The following is a 20,971-nucleotide window of genomic DNA, read 5'->3' as shown; positions in this document are numbered from 1 at the left end:
TGTGGAGTCCAAAGTAAAATCTATAGTATAAGCATGGAACCGTTTCTCAATCGGAGGAAAGGGAGCACTTTGAAGTTATTTAATGTCAGCACTGAGCCATCGGAACATGCAGCACCTGTCACAGGCCTCTTGTACAGCTGTTACTGCACTCAGCAGCATATACACAGTGGCCGGTGTCGAATGCTGCCAGACTCACCTGTGACTCTCACTTAAAAGGCACTGCTCAATAGTCTATATTGTTTCTATTATTCAAAGCTGCTGTGGGTGAGATATGGTGATTTCCGTTGTTGATGATGTTGTTATTCTGCCCATGTTTGTTCTTCATGACCATAAATAATGTTACATTATTTGCACGCTGTGTCCTTTATCTGAAAACAGGCTCTGTCATGTAATACTATCAGACCTCACTGAGGGAGCACTTGTGTGTGTATATAGCAACACAGGGGCGGGCGGGGACAAGAAGTGTTTATTCCATCAAACGTTTAGCCATACTACAACCTGTTTGCAGCTGTGTTGCTTCATTGTAACGCAATGTTGATGTCGCCTCCGTCTGTCTTGACATAAAACAAATCGCAGGGGAATGTTGCTGTGGTGATCTGAACCAGAGCTGACCCCTGCTATGCTGATATACACAGAGAGTCTTAATACACTTAATCTGAGTTTTAATCAGGTAAAATTATGTATATTTAAAAAAAATATATATATATATGTATATATATATATATACCTATTTACATATTCCTGAGTGAGTTACTGCCAAGGTCACTTTCAAGTGCTCACTCTGAGGTGTAGTCATGCCTTTCCAGTCCTCCACAATGACCTTCCAATGATGCAACGTCTTTCAGTTCCTTCCTCAGCATCATCACTGTCAGCAGTCACACCAGGGTTTCCAATGTGACTCACTTGCGTTTCCTGTGACTAGTCGCCAAGTGAAAGCTGCTACAGACGTGTTGGACTTGAATGAAAAGCCCCAAGCAGAAGTGCTTAGTTTTCTTTCACGTTCAGTTTCAGCCCCAAGCTTTGCCATTGTGTTTGGGCTGGGTGGGGGCGGACTGGACTATTGTACGCTTTTAAACGGGTTGCTTTCAAACAATACGTTTAAACAGAGCTCATTGGCAGTTCCTCTGTCTTTTGTTTACTGGGGCGTTCCTCTGACTTTAATCTCACTTCAGTTCTTTATTCAGCAACCCAGGAAACCATCGAATGCAGACAATGTGCATTTCAACATTAATGCATGTGAATGGCATCATATATTAATGTATTTAATACATTTGACATAATGTGTAAAAAGTTAAACAGATAATTCTCCAACATGTGCTTTCTAAAAAGAAAACATCTGTTGACAGTGTTTGCATTCTGGTACCAGGTCCACGTACAGTACATCTGTGTGTTGGCATTTGCAGTATACTGCATACTATATTTACTTTTTAATTAGGAATTATCAAGATGAATTAGAAATTAATCCATAGTCATCTGTGTTCAGAGTAGGATTTTCTTTAGCTCATAATCCACCATTTTATACCTAGTCAGTACCACTTGGTAACCCAGGATAAGAGCATCCTTCACTTTTTATGGGAAGCAGGGCCACAAAATATTCAGACACACCTCTGTGTCTAATCTTAATCTACCAATGATTGTTCAGTTCATCAAAATGATATACATCATCAACCCTATTTTTATTTATTTTATTCTAAACCTCCATCTTTATCTTTTTTTTGAGGATAAATATCTGCAATTTCCTGTGGGCAACATTCACTCCTGACATGGACATGCACAAATGGACCTCAGCAGTGTGTAACCGCCATAGCTATACAACACAGAGAGTCTCAGGGTCTCGGTTGTCATGGGGCCCATTTAAACAGTGTTGTAAAAGTAGCCTGCACTGTGACATTCAGCTTCCAGGCAGTTGTGAGCTCCTCTGAGTCTGCTGCACGTTGCATTTCCCTCCGCCTTGGACAATGTGCTAATAATTATAGGGAGCCCGAGGCCTGTGTTTGCATTTGGTGGAGAAGTTCTTCAGTGGGAGGGAAGTGAGCAGCAATAATTCAGGCTAGGCGGTGTAATTAATGGGAGGCTGTACATTGAAAGTGGAGCTTTTCAATACCTTTTTTTAAAAGAAAACACAACCTCCACACAACAATTGCTCCATCAAACGTGTAAATAAAAGCAACTGAAGGAACTGTAAATTGCTTTGGCCTGTGACACATATTTCCAGTTCTGCTTATGATGTTCAGCATCTTTCTGTTCAACTGTGAGGTAAGATTTGCTGCTGTAAACCAATTGTAGTTACAGGAATTAAGCAAGAATTGTGGCCACAATTCTAGATAAAATTGTGAAGATAAAAATCATCTGAAAACGAACTAAGCATTTTAATTCATAGAAAGGTTTTGTCTTTTTCGATCTAAACTGCTGGAAAGATTCTGAGCAGCGCTCTCGTTTGTGACAGGAAGTGACATATGCTGCAACCTTCCTGTGTGACACATGGCACGCCACCACAGCAGCAGATGGACACAATGAGATATAAAAAATAACATTAGCAGAATAGCGAAGTGGGGATGAGTACAATGCACTGTGGCCTGAGTCTAAAATAAAGCAGTTAGGACATGGTTTAAGTATTGTTATTCTGTGGTAAATTACATGTCTGTCAAACAGCTCTGTAATTACAGTGAAACTGAGAAACGGATCTTGAACTGCGTGGCTGCCTTGAATATGGGCATGGCCAATAGGACTGAAATTATCAATAATTATATCTCACTTTATTACTCACTTTACTTACAAAAGCCCCACTGCATTGCACACATAAAATAACCCATTCTTCAAAAAGCTGCCGTAATAAACCTCATTGAATCAAGGTCAAAGGTTGCCGTTCACACATTGTGTAATTATTAATAGGTCTGCTGAGGAATTCTGTCAGACTGAACAGGGAGCCAATTATTCTAAATGTCGATCTCTCTCCTTGCTGCCTGTTGGCAACCACACACCTACATGAACAGAAATAGTCACTGATACAACTTTCATACCTGTATCACGGACAACACTAGATCCGAAAATAACCAACCACACACACTCAGCCTCACCGCCGGTTCTTATTAATGACGTGTCTGAGGAACCATCTGCTTTCCTCTGAGGAACTCAGCATAGCTCAGCTGTGTGTGTGTGTGTGTGTGTGTGTTCTGCTCACAAACATGTATGGCAGGTTGCTGGCAGGTGCTCCACAGAGCTTCACTGATTTGAAGAAAGGACACAGTGTGCTCAAAGCAATTGTCTTCACTCACCAGTCAGGATCTGAGCTGCATGACCTATAAGTGCAGTTTCATATTCCACACTGGGACAATGACTCATGTTTCCCTGAAGATTACAGTTTGTTGGGGGTTCCCCCAGAGTTCTGTTTGGTTCATGCATGGATCTGTCAATAATTTAGAAAAATAAAAATGTAACACATACTGTATAATCCATTGCCCTGCTTACACACAACAAAGGTTATCTTGTCAGTTACATGTGCACCAAGTTTATTTGGTCCATCCCCAACATCCCATATGTTGGTCACATGACTTTCTTGTCTCCTGATCCTCGTGTGATCTCATAAAAATCAGCATTTATAAAAATGAGATGCCTGTGAGTGTGTGTTTGAGGCTGTAAACAATATCATGGAAAGCAAGGATTCACGGCAGCAGTTGTCGAGCTTGTGAAAGAGGGAATGCTACGGAGATGATGATACCAATCTATTTTATTGCCATGTTAAGTTATATAAATTACAGTAAAAGCATCATTTAACCTTAACCACTGCTCAAAACACATGGAAATAAATCACTCACTTTGAAAGCAAGTCTTAGTTCTGTTACTATGTGTGAGCACAGTCTGTTTTTAATGTCTGCTCAGCTGCGAAGTCTTGTTTTGTTTTGGTACTTTCAAATTAATGTGTATTCCCTTGTGACATGTAATACATTCCAACGGAAAATTACAAAACACAGGCTTGCTTTGTGTACAAGATTATTAGGCTTGGGTTGGCCCAGCCCAAGACATGGTACCGGCCCCCAGCCCAGGGTTTGGGAACCCCGATGTTAAATACATACAATCAGATAAGGTCATTCACTGTCTTTGTTTTGCAACAAACCTGTTTGTGTATACAATTAGTCTAGCCGGTAGGCAGCCAAAACCTCGAGTGGAGCCTGTTGTGCCCACAGAGAATAGTAATATGCTGAACCATCTGCAAGATGGTTCAGCATGACATGAAGGAGGCCAAGAGAGAGTGTGGCATTCCCATACACACACACACACAGCATGTATCACAGGTAGGGCTTTCTGCGACAAACATGGCCACACATTCTCACAAAAACACACAGCAGTGCTTACATACAACAGATTAAATGATACCACGACATGACTGTGCCTTGTTTCACAGTGGAATAACAGTTGTTACCCTCTTTGTTCCGCATCGTAGCCAAAAGTCTCAGGTTTTGCTTGAGCCGTTTATCTCAAATCTTTAACTACAGACAGGGGAGATGGGGTTGCAAAATGACAGAAATACCGTTTCTTTGTTTGCTCTTGTCTCTATGGCAACTCTGACAAAGACTCCGCAGCAGATGGCTGTAGCACATCTAAGTGGTCCAAATTGACTGCCTCTTTCTTCAACTAAATATCTGGTTTCATCTTTTAAATCAACGTTGGCTGAATCCATATTGTATTGAGGCAGTGGGCCCAGAGCATCTTTAAATCACATGTACACTAATGTCCTGGGTGTAAATCATGTACAAGAACAGAAATCACATTTATCATGGAAGCTGTCTGATGGTGTACGGTATGTGAAACTGGTTCCTGAGCCAAAATACCAAAGCATTCGCAGTATCACGGCAACATGTGTTTAAAAAGGGAGTTTTCCCATGTGTCATGTCGTTATTAAGAATTGTATTAAAATGATTTGTGTACTCATTCGTCTTTTGAATAATTATGAATACATTTATATGGATGCAGTATGAGAACATACAGATTGTGCTGTATTGTTACGTAACCCAAAAGTCCATATTTGTGTGTATTCTACACAAACATCCACCTCTAAATGATCATTTGCTGAATGTTCTCCAATGTTTTCTTGACTTGAAGTGCGGCCTGATAAAAGCTGCATAATGATAGCAGGGTAATGCATTCAGCATGTGCACAATTAGGCATAGAATTTGACCTGTGGTGTGCTCACCAAATATGGTTCCAAGATAGCTTGTGATTAAAACTAGGTTGTTCACTATTATGCTCCACAGACAGGTTACACATTCCTTTGTAGTTTGGCTGCATTTGAACCTTGCCACTGACATAAATGCCATAAATGGAGATTTTAGGATAGTGTTAACTCACTGCTGAACTATAGAAAGATTGTATACATTGTGCACAGCAGCCACATGTAGTAGCAGCAGCTACATATGCACAAACTGATGAGAAACTCATCACCAAGACGGAAAACAATGAAACATATTCAAATCCAAATAGCAATTTGAAATAATTCAATTAGCAAATCACAAAGGCTGCAATTTAATAAGTCTTATTTTGACTGTTCTATCTTCTATTCAAACTAAAAGTGTAACTCATACATGCTTTATATCTTAAAGTTCTCATTCTTACAAAAGAATGTTCAGCCCTAGTCTTTACATTACAGAGTGTCTGTCTATCTTTTTTTTTTTTTAACATACATACGTTTATCTTTATGTCTCTATTACTTTAACTGTGAGTGTGGTTGACAGAACAGATGACACCTCTGCAAAAAGCTGCCATGTCTATTTAAGGCAGTGGGGTGATGTGATGGAAGAGACAGTTTCTTAAAAGAGGTTTATTAACAGATTTCCTCTCTCTGACAACAAGCGTCTGCTCTGCTAAGGATCCTTAAGCAAGGCGATGAAACCTCCCACAGTTTTGCAACTGAAACTGTGCAATAACTGTGGAGATAAAGGAGAGAACATACATTAAAATAACTTTTATCTATTGATTCAGAGCATTTTTTAAATTGCTGGTAACACTAGTCAATAATTCTAACATTCCACACTGATTCCACACCGTGCCCTGCTCATTCATTATTATGGACATAAACATAATGGCGATGATGATTCATTCTGCACGATGGAGGGAGGCCAAACATGTTTTCCAGATTAATGCGAAATTTCATCTAAATGAGAACAGGGACAGAAAGATAAAAGAAAGTAGTTTTTGAGCGAGAGAGCGAGAGAGAGAGAGCGAGAGAGAGATAGAGAGAGAGAGAAGGGTGTGACCTTAATCCCTGAGTGAGAAAGAAAGAAAGAAAACATGCACAAACAAACACACACACACACATCTGGTTAATCCAGTTTTTACTTTTCAAATGAATTACACTGTTTGCTGGGGGTTGATCGTTCGTGTGATACATTAAAAAAAAGCCCTCCAAGTCAGTCAGTTACTCTGTCACTGCAGCAGACTGTCATTCATTGAGAAGGGGTGTGGTAGTTAAGTTTGGTTCATACTGAGGCCCATTCATGAGTCATCATCTCTTGCAGGGTCACAGATACTGTAGTCTTGCCATTGCAACACTTTTGGCTACAATATGAAGGTAAGGTGAGGACGTGGGGTTTTTCCACTTTGAAGTTGTCACATTATCTTTTTGTGACTTTGCATAAGGACATTTTTCAGTAACTCAGTCACAATAGTGAGCAGGGCCAAACCATCACTGCCACACATGGCGCCACTGTTCCTAACACTGCAAGCAAGCCGCTACATGTTACACCAGCTCCACACCAGATCAAAAAGAAGGCTATATCATTCCAGGGGTAGGCAGTAGATTCTGTAACTGACTCTTCACATCTGGGTTCAGTCCAAAAATCCTGCAGCTCGTGCCTTGCTCTCAGTCTCACTAAACAACAGTGAACAACAAGGGTGTGAGAAGGGACACTGTGATAACAAGAGGTCTGTTTCTGGTGCATGTGCAGGTGGAGTTGATGTTAAGACACAGAAGAGCTTCACTTCACAAACTTCATCCTGTGGAGTTGTAGTCTTCTTTTTTACTCTGTAGCTGAAGTGCACTGCCCTCATGTGGCCATAGGGTTGGCAGCAATCAGTTAGGAGTAGGACACACTCATCTTTATTTTTTGGGATATTTTCTGACACAAACAGGTCCACAAGTCCTCATTGAGAACCAAACCTGGTCCTACTGAGGCAGACGATATAATTTCTGAGGAACTGGTTGAATTTAGTTCAAATATTTGAATAACGGTTAGGTTAATGTTAGGGTTAAACAATAACTGTTAGGGTTGAGGTTATGGATAGTTCTTTATTTAGGCTGTCAATGATAAATGGGAGTCAATGATAGTCCTGAGAATTGTAACTGTGGAGACTTGTGTGTGTGTGAGAGAGTGAGAGAGATAGAGAGAGACAGTCGGCCTATATCTACCTCCCAACTCCCATATGAAATGATGAAATGGAGACAAAAAAAAGAAAAAAGGTGTCTCGTCTGGGGCGCAATGTTGACCCACATCCCAGCTTCAACACCACACCCCCTCCCAAGCATCCCTTCACGTCACACTCCATAAGGACCCACGAGATCAAATCTACATATTTTCCATACATAAATCCAAACATCCTTTTTCATTGCTTCAAATGTCTCAGGACTTCCCTACATGCCAATGGATGATGTGGGCAGTGCAATTCAAAATTCCTCATTTAATTCTAGCAGTGGGAGCAAGCCTCTCATCAGGGCTGCGTCCATTTCTTGTTCCACGGGAGAGTCCTCGCTTAAGTGAATTTGTATATTGAAACGTGAATTTTTGTTTTAATCTCCCCTTATCACTATTGCACTATTTATCCCACTATACAATTTCAGCAAGCACGTATTTGTCTTTTTTCAGGGGCCATATTACCAACAATTCCAACATGTGTGTGGAACGGCCACCCCTCTACCAAATGGTATGCTCCACTCCCTGCCGTTCGCCGTTGTTGTACCTAATGCTAGTGAACAGATTTGTCGTGACACAAACTAGCTACACATTGGCACAAAAGCCATGAAAAGATGCCCCTTCACGGGATTAAAACACTCAAACAAGCGACAAGAAGTCCGGTAAAACTTTGCTTAAGTGTAAACAAACTTTGATAGAATATAACCCGAGCCACTTCCCCACAGTTCCGAGTGTGTTAGCATTGTTTTATCTCACCACTATATTGCCATTGGACGCGTCTTTTTTTATTTTCTCTTCTTCTGGACCTGTCCAGTCTGATGAATTCACCGAAAAAAGACGGAGACGATGATGATGTACCCGTTAAAGACCCGGTGAAATATGGCGAGCTGGTCATTTTGGGGTAAGTCTTATTTAAAAACCTACAGCTGTAGTAAAAAAAAAAATGTGTGGGATGGAGGAAACCCTCCAGCAGCAACCATAAATATGTGGTAGCACCATTACAGCACAATAAACCAACAGACGTGTGAATTCAGGTTTAATCCTATACTATCATGAATAAATCCCCTTTGCAGGTTATTTTGGATTTAAACATTAGTAGTTAGCTCATTTGTCGTCTCTGCTACTATTTGAATTAATGTACTGTAATGTTACTAACTTTGTATTCCACAGAAAACCATTTTCTCTCAGTCTGTGTAGGTGTGGGTTAATGTGTTTAATTTAAAATACGTACATCTGCTCACAGCTGTGTGGTACATGAGGCTATACTGATGTAGCCGCTTTTTCATCAATGGTTGTGTGTGTGTGTGTGTGGTGGGGGGGTGTAGGGGGGGCTGGATAAATCCGAATGATGTCATACTATGCTGGGTCTGCGATGGCTTAAAGTGAGGAAGAAGAGGGGGGTATTATGGGTTAGTAAAACATGCGTCCTGCACATCACATCACAATTTAGTCTGTTCTTATTAATTACCAAAACGTTGCATCCAGATGACCAGCCAATACCAATAAGGAGGAGGAGGAGGAGGAGGAGGGAAGGAGGTATAAAAGCCCCTCCACATCACTAGCAGCAGCACACAGTAGGCCGGATGTGCTGATGACAGCTACCAGCTTCCACAGTATTTCCACCCCTCTACACTGTGCATGGACTGCAGGAACTAGAAATGCCACAACACACACACACACACAGACAGAGTCATGCAGTGCTTCCTGTGTATGCCAAAGATAACTGACCTAATGGCCTATTGCTTCCCCTCAGGCTGAACATGGAGTTAGGAGGCTGAAGCCTGCCTGTATCAGAATACTGATTAGTTAGCCCTCCTCGACATTTGACTCTGTGAACAGAGCAGTCCTTTGCATCCTCATAGAGGCTGAGGAAATAATGAAAAGGCTAATTTTAGATGTTTTACCACACAACTTACAACTTACACATGGGTGTGCAGTATAGTTTGTGGCATAACACTTAACATGTCTCTCTGAAAGGTTAGATAATGCATCTGTGTTTTATCTCTTTTTATCTCTGTGATCTATTTTGGTTTTCCTCTAGTCATGTGTGTGGTGGCCACAGGCTAGTGGGCTGTTCATGGTTTCTTCTGTGTAGTTTTGAACCTGAAAGAATATTGTGTTATTAGCATTAATTACATCGGTTATTATTTAGCTGGACCACTGGGATTTGTTATGATTCAGGCCTTTGACCTACATTTGTCACCAAACATACAGCAGATACAATGGCAGTGTTAGATGTCTGGCCATGCAACTAACAAACAGGTTGTGTGCTTCAAGTGCCTCTTTGAAAATGCATTTGTATTTGCTCACTTGTAAGCTGTAATGATTGTGGCCCCGCATGTGTGTGGTCACCGACTAATGGGCGGTTACAGGTGTCCTCTGTATGGTTTTGAACCTGAAATGTTTCTTTTTACTTTTAATACAGTATGTATGTAGGGTTTTTTTTAATGGAAGAACAACAACAGCCTTTCTGGTATGTAGAGGCCTCAGTAATTCCCCAAAGTGCTTGGGAAAGAAAAAGGTGAGCAGTGGGGTTCTCCATTTGACACAATCTGCTGTCTCACCATTATACTGTATATGTCACTGATCCTTACACAATGGACTTTCAATAGTAGCAAAAAAGGTCCACTGTGTTATGTTGGGGAGGGTTCATTGGCAGAAATTGAACACACAGAAGTCTCTGCACCTCTCGGCACCACCAGCTTTTTTGTGTTTTCTATGTCTGTCAAATTCTGTGATCTTTGGTATTTGGACTGGAGTGATGTGACTGAAGTTTAGTCAGTCTAACTCACACATGAGTATGTATTGCTCAAGTATATCTTCAATCAACCGGATGTAATACACCTTTTTCACAGCAGACATGTTTTGACATGAAATAATTGTAGTGTTCCAATAAAGTGATTCAGAAATAGTTCTACTGTATGGTCATTATACCATTGCTAAAACAACAAATCTATTGGTGACGTTTGCACAGTACTACCCTTAGCTCTGTTTGTATTAGTGTACAATCACTTTAAACCACTTTAAACAAGGTTCTTGCTTAACATAGGCTGCCATTTTTGATAGCAAGTTTCTACAGGAAACTGAGCCGATATAAAAGAGAAGAGCCACACCCATTCTGGTGGACAAAGGCCACCATAGTTCATTGATGCACTTGGAGTCTCATCATTAGATGTCACTAATTCTTACACACTGAACTGTTAACATTGCTGTTATTATAATAACATAGGTTTTGTTATAACTGAATGTAGGAATTGTTATGATGCAGACCCTTGACCATCATTTGTCCCTGAGTATACAGCAGGTAACCTGAGCAGCAGATGCAGCATCAGAACAGGCTGTTCTTTTTACTACCTCTTGTCAGAGATCATATTGTCCTGGCATGTTTTGTGTGGTTTGACTTTGTTTCTGTCAGATTTCATATGCCCCATGTGGTCAATTGCTGCTTCACTGCATGCCATGTGATCTTTTCAGTGACTGTCTGCCATCGCTCATTACAGTAGTTAGCCCGGACACTATGTACAGCACTGGCCTCTCGAGTAGCGCAGGGACACTCAGTTCACCTCTACCCAATGACTCGCTCTCATCCGTGTGCATGCACCTTCCTCTCGTCTCTGTTTATCTCGCCCACACCTGTTTATCTCAGTCTCTTAACACTGTCACATTCCGTATTACAGCCAGTCCTCTCCCTGCCAGCCCATCGCTGTTTTGCTGAGTGCTGACTTTTACAAAAGCATGGGGACTTGCCCTAAATGAAAATAAACCCAGTGTCGAGGGGCAGAAGGAAGGAAGGAGTGAATATTTTATATTGTGCTTGGTGATGTGCACACATGCGTGATGCAGACCATGACTGCTCAGCAAGTCATACTTCATGGAGATGCTCTTCAACTAGCCTTTTCCTTCAAGCCCCTGCTTTATGTTGTCCTTTCTCTCTTAATCTTCCTTGCCTGCTGTAAGCTAAATATTATTCATTTTCTTTCTCGAATAACTTCTGACTGATTTTCTGTCCGTCTCTGCCAAGGTCCTTTCCACCTTTTTCTTTCTTTAAGCTGATTTTGATCTCAGTCCCATTTCATATCTTCTCCCCTTTAACCAGACCCCCCTCAATCTGTCCTCACAAGTCATCTTTTACTGACCCAGTCCTCTTCCTGTGAGAAGATTGTCGCCATAGATAATCACATTTAAATCCAGTTGTTTTTAAGGTTTTTTTCCACAGTTCATACGTAATCCTTTCAACAACATCCTGCTGCCAGTCTGCCCTGCACACTAAACATTTGACAGAGTTTCAAATTATTAACTGCTGTCACCACAATTTATAAAAATCTGTGTCATGTTAAAGTTTATTTGTTTTGTTTTGGCAACATATCTGCCTTTCTTAATGCCTTGTTTTGTTCGATACAATTTGAAGTACAGTAAAATACACCCCTTTGTGCAAACATTTTAACAAAATTGTGATTTCAAGCATTAGGGTTGCTTGTTCTATTATCTATTATGAATAATTGGAAAAAGATTGCCAGAATTATGCTGAAAAATCATCTATCAAACTATTAATCAACAATTAACAGTTCATGTTTTTTTAACTAATCTCTTCTAATTTTAAATACTCTTGATTGGATACACATGTTTCGATGACAAGAAAGATCAGCTTTCTATTTAGTTTCAAACTAATGTCAAATTGGTAGGTTTGGTAGCTAATTTTATTAAACACAAACCATCAAACTAGCATTGAGAATCCCAAATAGAGCATTTTTTCAATGCTGCGTGATGAAAATACTTTCCTCTGTAAAGACGGCTAAGACAATGAGCAAACTCTTCTTATGCTCTAGGCATGAGCCTCGGGTACAGGCTGATTCAGTGAGGTCATCTGACCTTTTCATCAAACGTCTGTAGTTGAGTGTGAATCACATGTGTGCTGCCTTAATTCATTTCATAACAATCTGTTGTATATCAAGACCGTGGCAGCATTTTATATATCCCTTTAGTTTAGTTTTCCAGCAAGGAGCAGATCATAAATACAACCTGAAAATGTTGCCTCCACATCTAACTTACGTGAGTCTTATTTCCATCCGGTGCTTGTTTGCGTTTGTCTTTGTGCAGGTACAATGGCTCTCTTCCTTGCGGCGACCGGGGGCGCAGAAAGAGTCGCTTCGCTTTGTACCGAAGGACCAAGGCCAACGGTGTTAAACCCAGTGCTGTTCACATCCTCAACACCCCACAGGACAGCAAGGTACATGATGTGTGGCGTCTGTGCGTGGTGGATGTTTTATCAGTGTTTAACATTAGTTTCCTTCCTGTGACTCCCCGTTATCCTAAACAGGCCAGAGGAAGGATGAATAAGCTTCTAAGTATGATAACTGCTGTATGTGTGGTCTGTCTACATTGTGTGTGTGCGCCTGCGTGCATGGTTTTTCTAGGGCTGAACTATTTGGGTAAATAAAACATGACATGTATTGCCATTGCAATTTGATGTGTGTTATGTTTATCAAGTCACGCTGTAGCTCACTATTTACAGTATCATAGTACTAAACAAATATTACCACATAAGATATTAAAATAATGATTAATATTCTCTAACAACTGTTGTCAAAGATGTGACTTGTTTCTTACGTTTATGTTTCAGTTATTCCTAATTTGCCATAAAACAGAACAATCTAAAAACATATAACAATTAAATTGCAGCCTTTGCCACTCACTAATTGCATGTAAGTGTGATTTTGATTTAAAAACATCATCATTGTGACATGTTACTATTAGGCCTTGTTTAGACTGCATATCTGTATATTAAGCATATCCAGATTGTATCTAGACAGATTTGTTGGCAGTCTGGATAGCTAAGAACACATGAGATCCAATTTTTTTTCCCCAAAGCTGATACAAACCACATACGGAGGTGGTTTTGAATGTGATTCTGATTGGATTTTTACACATCCATTTCAATCTGAATGTCTTGGTCGCTCAGAAAGGATTTCAAGGTGTCCTCTGCGTCACTCGTAGTGCGACTCGAACAATAACAACGGCAACAGTGATGTAGATCTGTTAGTTAATTGGAGGCGTGTTAACCAATTGACACAGATCGACTCAGCTCACTCAGCTCATACTGATCGACTCAGCTCGACTATGTCAATACACACAGAATGGATCTGATCACTTGCAATATATAATGTAAACGGTTGGTCAGGAAGATCAGATATGCTTACAGATTTGACTTGGGCTGCAGTCTTAACAAGGCCTTACATACTGTAGAACATTGCATTACTTAAATCATTTTATTTTCTCATGATAAATCATCTTTCAGTCAAGTGTGTGGAAAGAGGTACTCATCCTTTTTTCTTGTTGTTATTGTGGTTTCAGGCTGTACACAGCAGGGGGCAGCACAGCATTTCTTTCACTCTCTCCCGCAACCAGACCGTGGTGGTGGAGTACTGCCATGACAACAACACAGACATGTTTCAGGTACTTCACGTCATAAACCAATGCTAATAATAATCACAGATTTGTGACCACCAGCTATTTTTCTTAGAAACCATTCTGTTATATAATTACATCAAAGTCACATACAGCATTGAAAGGCACAACCTTCATTGTACAGCGCACTGAATATATCTTTATCTATGATAAATAGCATCCCAAAAAAATATTTCTCTGTTGTCCCCTGCAGATAGGACGCTCCACAGAAAGTCCCATCGACTTTGTGGTGACAGATACATCGGGAGGGGGGAAAGAGGGCGAGGACCCCTCCATCGCTCCAAGCACGATCTCACGCTTTGCCTGCAGAGTTGTGTGTGAACGCAACCCACCCTACACCGCACGGATTTATGCTGCAGGCTTCGACTCCTCCAAAAATATCTTCCTCGGAGTGAGTAAAGCACTGTTAATGTAAACCAGCAAAGGTGTCTTAACGAGTATATTTTTTGCATAAGTGTTGAAGCCGTTTTCAAACACTTGCAACAGCAAGGTGTGATTATGTGAAGGCTACATCCACACTGCTTGGTGTGGATGTAATTTCAGGTTTAACACTAAAAGGGTTGTATTATAATCTGGATGGGCAGAAACGGAGACCTTTTGAAACAATGTTACATCAAGTTACCGGCTTTCACTCCTCGATTGGTTCTTATCGGCCACTGTGAACATTGTCGGTCTCATAACTTCTCAGCAGTGATTGTTTTTACATCTGCTGAGAAGAGAATCACCTTCCTGTTTACAGCAGCATACACATGCCTATTATACCCGATCCTCACATGATGTGTTTTCACTCTGTTCACTCCTGAAACGAAGCGCAAGTGTTCGTCTGGACACAATGAAATGAAAACGCCACATTTTTATGTGTTTATGAGATAAAACAATGGTGTGATGTCTGTGCTACCACAGGAAAAAGCAACCAAATGGAAAAACCCAGATGGGCACATGGATGGTCTGACTACCAACGGAGTTCTAGTGATGCACCCTGAAGGTTTTCCAGAGGATCCCAAACAGGGACTGTGGAGAGAAATCTCTGTCTGTGGTGACGTCTACGCCCTGAGAGAAACACGCTCTGGACCCAGCAGGGGCAAACTGGTGGGTCACCGCTTTTTTTTTTGTACCACATTACATGTTGATTTGTGACCCTGTAAAGGTTTGTTTCTGGTTTTGGTAAACAGGCAGAGGGAGAGAGCAGTGCACTACGAGATGGTTCCCTTGTTGACCTGTGTGGTGCCACCCTGCTGTGGCGTACAGGTGAGGGGCTCATGCGTGCTCCCACCCTGCGCCACCTAGAGGCACTTCGCCAGGAGTTAAATGCGTCCCGGCCCCAGTGTCCAGTAGGCCTCAGCACACTGGCCTTCCCCAGCCTGCCACGCAGCCACAGGTGCTTTGGTCACACAGTAGCCAAAAATATTAAAGCTGTAGTGCTTAGCTTTGAAGTATCTGTCAGATGTAAACGGTTGTTAAATGAGTTCACACAATGCTGATTAAGGCTATCGGCTCCTCATAACTCACTGTGTTTCTCAGTATAGCAGTTTTTAGATCTTGTGTCTCAAGGCCACATGATTTGTTTTATATCAGATAACAGATCGAGGCAACATTGTGCCAGTTAAGTGAGACTCAGTTGCAAACAGGTTGGAGTATGACTGAAAACTCAAAAAAAGTAAATTCAAACTTAATTTAAAATAATCGGGGCGTTCAGCAATTTGACTTCTTGCCCCCACCCGCCCCTGTGCTGCCAGTGTATACATACAAACACCAAACACTTCCTCAGTCAGCTCTGATAATACTGCTTGACAGAACCCATTTTCAGATGAAGTACGCAGCATACTAATGTTGTATCACTTCTGTTAAAGGCAGAATCAACAAATCAACACAAAAATCACAAAAGTCAAGCTCTTCAGCTTTAATACTTTATGTCAAAAGTACTGTAAAAGTTTCTCAAAAACTGTGTGATGTATATAAAAATGTTGATGTGTTACCCTAGCCTTGAAGAACGCCAGCCTTGGGTCTACCTCACTTGTGGCCATGTCCACGGGCGTCATGACTGGGGTCAGAGATCTGAGGGAGAGCAGGAGCCGCGAGAGGGCGAGGGCTCCACCACCCGTCGAGAATGTCCCCTGTGCAGGAGTGTGGGTCCCTATGTGCCCCTTTGGCTGGGCTGTGAACCTGCCGTGTATGTGGACGCCGGCGCTCCTTCACACGGTTTTGTGCCGTGCGGTCACGTCTGCTCAGAGAAGACAGCCAGGTACTGGGCCGAGACCCCGCTCCCTCACGGGACTCACGCCTTCAGACCCGTCTGCCCCTTCTGCTCCGCGGCCCTCAACAACCCCGGCTGGACACGGCTCATCTTCCAGGGCCCCATCGACTAGTCGCTACAACACAGTAACCACTATAACAGAAACAGGAAGATGCCTGAGGTTCATTCATGTTGCAAACATTTACCAGAATGGAAAGGTAATTAAATAGGAGTGTTTAGTGTCATTTTTACATTATTGCATTTTTCTCAGTCGCTTTTGTGCATTTCTCAGATCAGAATTAAAATGCTCAAAAATCGTCATTTAGTCAAAACAAAGCCGATTATGAACAAATGTTCTGACAAGTTAATGCAACTGTCGGCTAATTCCTAGATTTACTAATCACATATTTGATCAGAATCTATTATACCAGTTCTATATTGAATCTTCTTACCCCCTAAATTGATCCCTGAGGAGTATCTAATTAACACCACTTTGTAGAGAGAACAAGTAATTTAACAATGTACACTTGCTGTAATCTCCTTACACTCACTATAATTCTTCACATTGCAGTTATTTATTTTTTGTCAAAATCTGTCAAAACAATTCGACTACAGAGACAGAAAAAATGTGAATGTGATCTTGTCTGTGTATCGTAAACAGAAATGAAAATCATCGTCATCAAAACTACTGAAAGGGTTAATATTTTGATTAGCATTTTCACAAGTACTGACTCAGTAGTTTTTGCAAATAGTGTTATTTTTATGTGTTTACTTACTTTGTATATACCAGGGATTTGGGAAATGTACCAAAGCGACTGAGTAAAAGCACATGTGTTCTGCAGTCAGTATTCCACCGTGTCAGTGAACACTGCACGGAGCTATTTGTCTTGTTTATCCTTCTGTCCTTGTTAATTGGTATAAGATGAGAATGATGGGTGGTTAAAACAAGTGCAGTATATACTTTTCACCAACACTCCCTTTGGGCTTCCGTAGTTCATAGTGGTGCAGCACTGCAGCATTACCTCATAGCGACTGACAAGATGGCAGCAGTGAAGAGTTAAAGGCTCCGTCTCCTTGACAGCACCTGACACACCTACACTCTACCATATCGTCATGTGTTAGATTTAAATCATTTGCCCCATTTGAAATTCGACTCTTGCATTCATACTGAATGGAACGACCAGCTGATTTAAATTCACATCTTTATTCAACAGACCATATTTTAAAACTCCAACTCTGGAGGGCTTGGAGGCTTTTGCTTCCGTGCACATTTCTAATGTTCCACACCAAAGACATTATTAACCATTATTAAAACCAGGTTTTCATCTTCTATATTAAAAATCTGTGTAGGGTGCAATCTATACAGAAGCCTGCCATAAACGAAACCCGCTGTGTACAATTAGACTCCTGCTGAAACCTGAAGACTCTTTGATTAGCATTGAAGCACCGGAGGGAACAGTTCAGACTACACAAGGCCACGTTCTTATCCAGATTAACAAGCAGACAAGGGATAAACAAAGGCTGGGAATTGAAATGGGTGAACTCCACTACATAACTCCCTAAAGCAATAATAGCACTCTCATAGATAAGCTACTGTATATGTTGTGCTATGTTTTTAGCCAAGTGGTGTGCCAGTGCCAGTTAACATAACAAGGCAGAGATGGAGTCCAGGTTAAGGGCTCAACCAGAGGTGTGTTCAATTCCATTGTATGTTCATGGGGTAATTACAAAATAACCAAAGGCTGAGAATGTTAAGATGAGAATCTGAATCTGTTTTGATACTCACGTTAGGTCCATTGAGTTGGCAGACAGTGACTCGGGTGGTGGAGCACGTTAGCCAAAGTTCACCTAGGTTTGTGGTTTGATCCTCAGCTCCCCTGAATCCAAGTCAAATATGCAGAGAGTGATCCACTGTGTCAAGCACTGGTAGGAAAGATAACATTTAGAATGAAATAACACTGTAGCCATCACACATGACCATCGTACATTGTTAAGTTAACATGAACACACCTCTGGTTACTGGAATATGCTGAACAGGGTCCATGTTAGTAAGATGGAGTGTCATAAAAGTTTAACCTTGCATAACCTCAAAAGAAAACACCTTTTTTTCAGTTGTTTGTTTTAAAGAAAGCTATTTTGTTAGGAAATGGGGAGGGATTTATTTTGGGGAGTGGGGGGAATTCTTTTAGATGTTCAGTGTTTAAAAAAGAAAAAAAAATCAACTATTTTTCTAACAGATACTTGGTTTTAGTCAACTGTTGTTACTCAGTGTAAGCAAATTCTGTATGTTTCTGAATATTCTCGTGTGGTAGATGTAGGAGAGCTTGTGAGTGAGAAAATATTGCCAACACTGTGTCCAACAAACACACTTAACACACTGCTACCGTAAAAACATTGCCCAGACAATGAATGTAGCCAAATACTCAGGCTATGTTAAGCCTTCCCTGGTGCTCATATTGAATGGTCTATATTGTGATACTATTTTTGTAACTGAATATTATGGTGTAGCTTGGTGAACTAGCTCAAAGCAGTCCGATGATTTCAATAATAGCCTCAAGTATGGAAGTCGTATAAGTGACAATACACACTCACATGGAAATTGTGTCTAGCTTGCATGTGCTGAACGTACACATACAGTATGTACACTACACACTTAACACGGAAACTTTGCATGGTGGATCGCCAACCTGTTACTCGTGCTGAGAGCGTTTGATGCAGACCCAGATGTCTTCCGAGTACTCAGCTGTCACAACTGCAGAGCATTAGTTTTGTCTGGAAGACGTCTCAAAAAAACAAAGACAGGAAGGAAGAGAGTAAATTCGGCAGAGAGCCTAAAAAAAAAAAGAAAAATCCTCATACTTGATAGATGTGTGATGTTTGTGAATGAGAACCATCAAATACCACAATAGTACTACTATGCTAACACTTACCACCAAACCAGTTCACTGCAGAAAGATGTCCACATCAACACACGGCTGTGTTTAGACCCATCATGGTATGCTTCAAGGCAGCAAACATCAGCTTACTCTTTCCATTTGAAGTCTAAATACAGGAGTTCAGCTCCTCACAGAGTGTGGTGGACAACTGATGCAGTGTTGATAATTACTGTAGCTCAGGATTAGTGATTTCACAGTCACAGCTGGTAAGACCTGAAGGAAGCTCCAGGAGAGAGGAGGGCAGCGCATAGGTCACCGCCGGTCCAGGATCAGTCACATACGGGTCTCACTGCAGCATACGTGGATCACGCAATGAAACCATCTCGATCAGCTGCCTTTTACTAAGCACGCCAAATCCAGTGAATCCTGCTTTTGAAGATATATACAGCAATTAATGTAACACATTGGCATGTGGATGGAAAAACTGCTGCAGCACCCTGACAAAACGTCTTATGACCCAACTTTTATTTTTCTTTACATCTCATTTGCGTTCTTTATTTAATCCCTCTTGGGGTGACGCGTGTCCATATGCAATTTCCTTTTATTTGTTTTTAGACCTGAAAATTAAAGTCGGTCACTTTTAGTATCGCGTCCAGTTGTAATAATAAGAATAATACCACCCGTGACATCATTAGCTCTTCCCTAACTATTTCATTTTATATACATGTATATTTAAAAGTATCAGTTAACCTTCATTCCACATGGCAAAACCTCAACCTCCTCAAGTGAGTGGGGGACACTTATTCTACAGCGGATAAACCTCACAGTTAACAATGCATTCCTTTAAATACATCTGTGTTTTGTACAGCTATTTTGTATTATTTTATATCATATTCTTCTGTAATTGTCCGGTGCACAGACAATCGCTATACACATGTCAATAAACCTGTTAAAAAGTCTGAAATGCTCAGTGTTGTTGATCCTTGCTTCTTCTCCAGGGGCAGTGCAGCTTTGACGGACCACAGACTGGTACATAAATATTCTTCTGTTTACCAAATTCCTTGAAAACGTACTTTGTTCTAAGAAATAAAAATAAATAATAAAATAAAATAAAAAACTGGTTACCTGCCAACACAACATAAGGCTTATGGTAAAATGTTAAACACTATTATTTGATGGATTATTCATTGGTAATTGGGACAAAATATTTGTGTACTTCAGCCCCAAACCTCTGCAGTCTGGGCTGCTCAGATGTAAAATATAATGCAGGGAGGAATGTGCTTATTACATAGAAAACATCTCATTGTATTTAAATGGAGCAAACCACAAAGTGCAGCAAAGTGCAAACCACATCCAGTTCCAGCAGATGGCGCTATCTACCAGCATTGAGCCTGACCATGACACATGAATGTACCATGAAGAGTTGCTTTAAGTTTCATCACCTCTTTAAAATAATCAGCCGTTTTAATGAGCAGTTCTGGCACTTCCTTTCACCACGCACATGTGATAAGAAGCTGCAAATGTACACGACATTACACAACGCAAGAACAGAATTAAAATACCTTTCATTTAAGAGAATTTCATTTTAGATCTGGACAAATTTGGGATGTCGGCTAAAAAGAAACTGCTCGGAGCAATGTGGTTCAAAAGTTTGTTCGTAAATGTCATTGCAGAGGAGGTTTTCTGTTTTTTAATGATTGTGCAGCCTATTTCAAGGGTAATTTGTTTCAAAACCAAAAAGTCTGTTGAAACAAAAAGATCTAGAACAAACTAAATCAGTCTTTGATGTTATATATGCCGAGATAATTTTACAGAGGAGAGTCAGTGGTTGAAAGCTGGTGTGTTGGCGTGTGTGCATTTGTATTTGTTACTTCTTCAGGATTTTTCCTGGCATAAACATTGACCTTGTCAGGACCAATCACCTCATGAAGACCTACATTTAAGCATTAGCAGACACTTTTATCCAAAATTACTTACAAAAAAGAGGAATAAGT

General features: G+C 40.8%; 1 protein-coding gene and 1 long non-coding RNA gene across 2 annotated transcripts; one reads left to right on the top strand and one right to left on the bottom strand.

Moving 5' to 3' along the window:
• Positions 1–3,548: 3,548 nt before the first annotated feature.
• LOC122783973 lies at positions 3,549–12,511 on the bottom strand. Its single transcript, XR_006362122.1, has 3 exons — positions 12,453–12,511; positions 8,872–9,055; positions 3,549–5,921 (listed from the first exon to the last, which is right to left on the bottom strand). It is a non-coding gene; the product is annotated as an uncharacterized LOC122783973 (long non-coding RNA).
• On the top strand, positions 7,943–19,936 carry LOC122783969 (E3 ubiquitin-protein ligase pellino homolog 2-like). The gene is made up of 7 exons (XM_044048966.1): positions 7,943–8,304; positions 12,501–12,630; positions 13,755–13,856; positions 14,062–14,259; positions 14,772–14,957; positions 15,041–15,246; positions 15,850–19,936. Exons 1-7 carry the CDS (start codon positions 8,222–8,224, stop codon positions 16,232–16,234), a joined length of 1,290 nt encoding a protein of 429 aa, XP_043904901.1. The 5' UTR covers positions 7,943–8,221; the 3' UTR covers positions 16,235–19,936.
• The last annotated feature ends 1,035 nt before the right edge of the window (positions 19,937–20,971 follow it).

The sequence above is a fragment of the Solea senegalensis genome, linkage group LG17 (genome assembly GCF_019176455.1).
Source record: "Solea senegalensis isolate Sse05_10M linkage group LG17, IFAPA_SoseM_1, whole genome shotgun sequence".
Lineage (NCBI taxonomy): Eukaryota > Metazoa > Chordata > Actinopteri > Pleuronectiformes > Soleidae > Solea > Solea senegalensis.
This window is presented reverse-complemented; position numbering and strand designations above follow the sequence as displayed.

Excerpts from the sequence above, each read along its gene's own strand:
- LOC122783969 (XM_044048966.1), top strand. The coding sequence starts at position 8,222 with ATGAATTCACCGAAAAAAGACGGAGACGATGATGATGTACCCGTTAAA. Across the intron at positions 14,958-15,040 it reads GACCCAGCAGGGGCAAACTG|GCAGAGGGAGAGAGCAGTGC; the intron begins GTGGGTCACCGC and ends TTTGGTAAACAG. Across the intron at positions 15,247-15,849 it reads AGCCTGCCACGCAGCCACAG|CCTTGAAGAACGCCAGCCTT; the intron begins GTGCTTTGGTCA and ends GTGTTACCCTAG.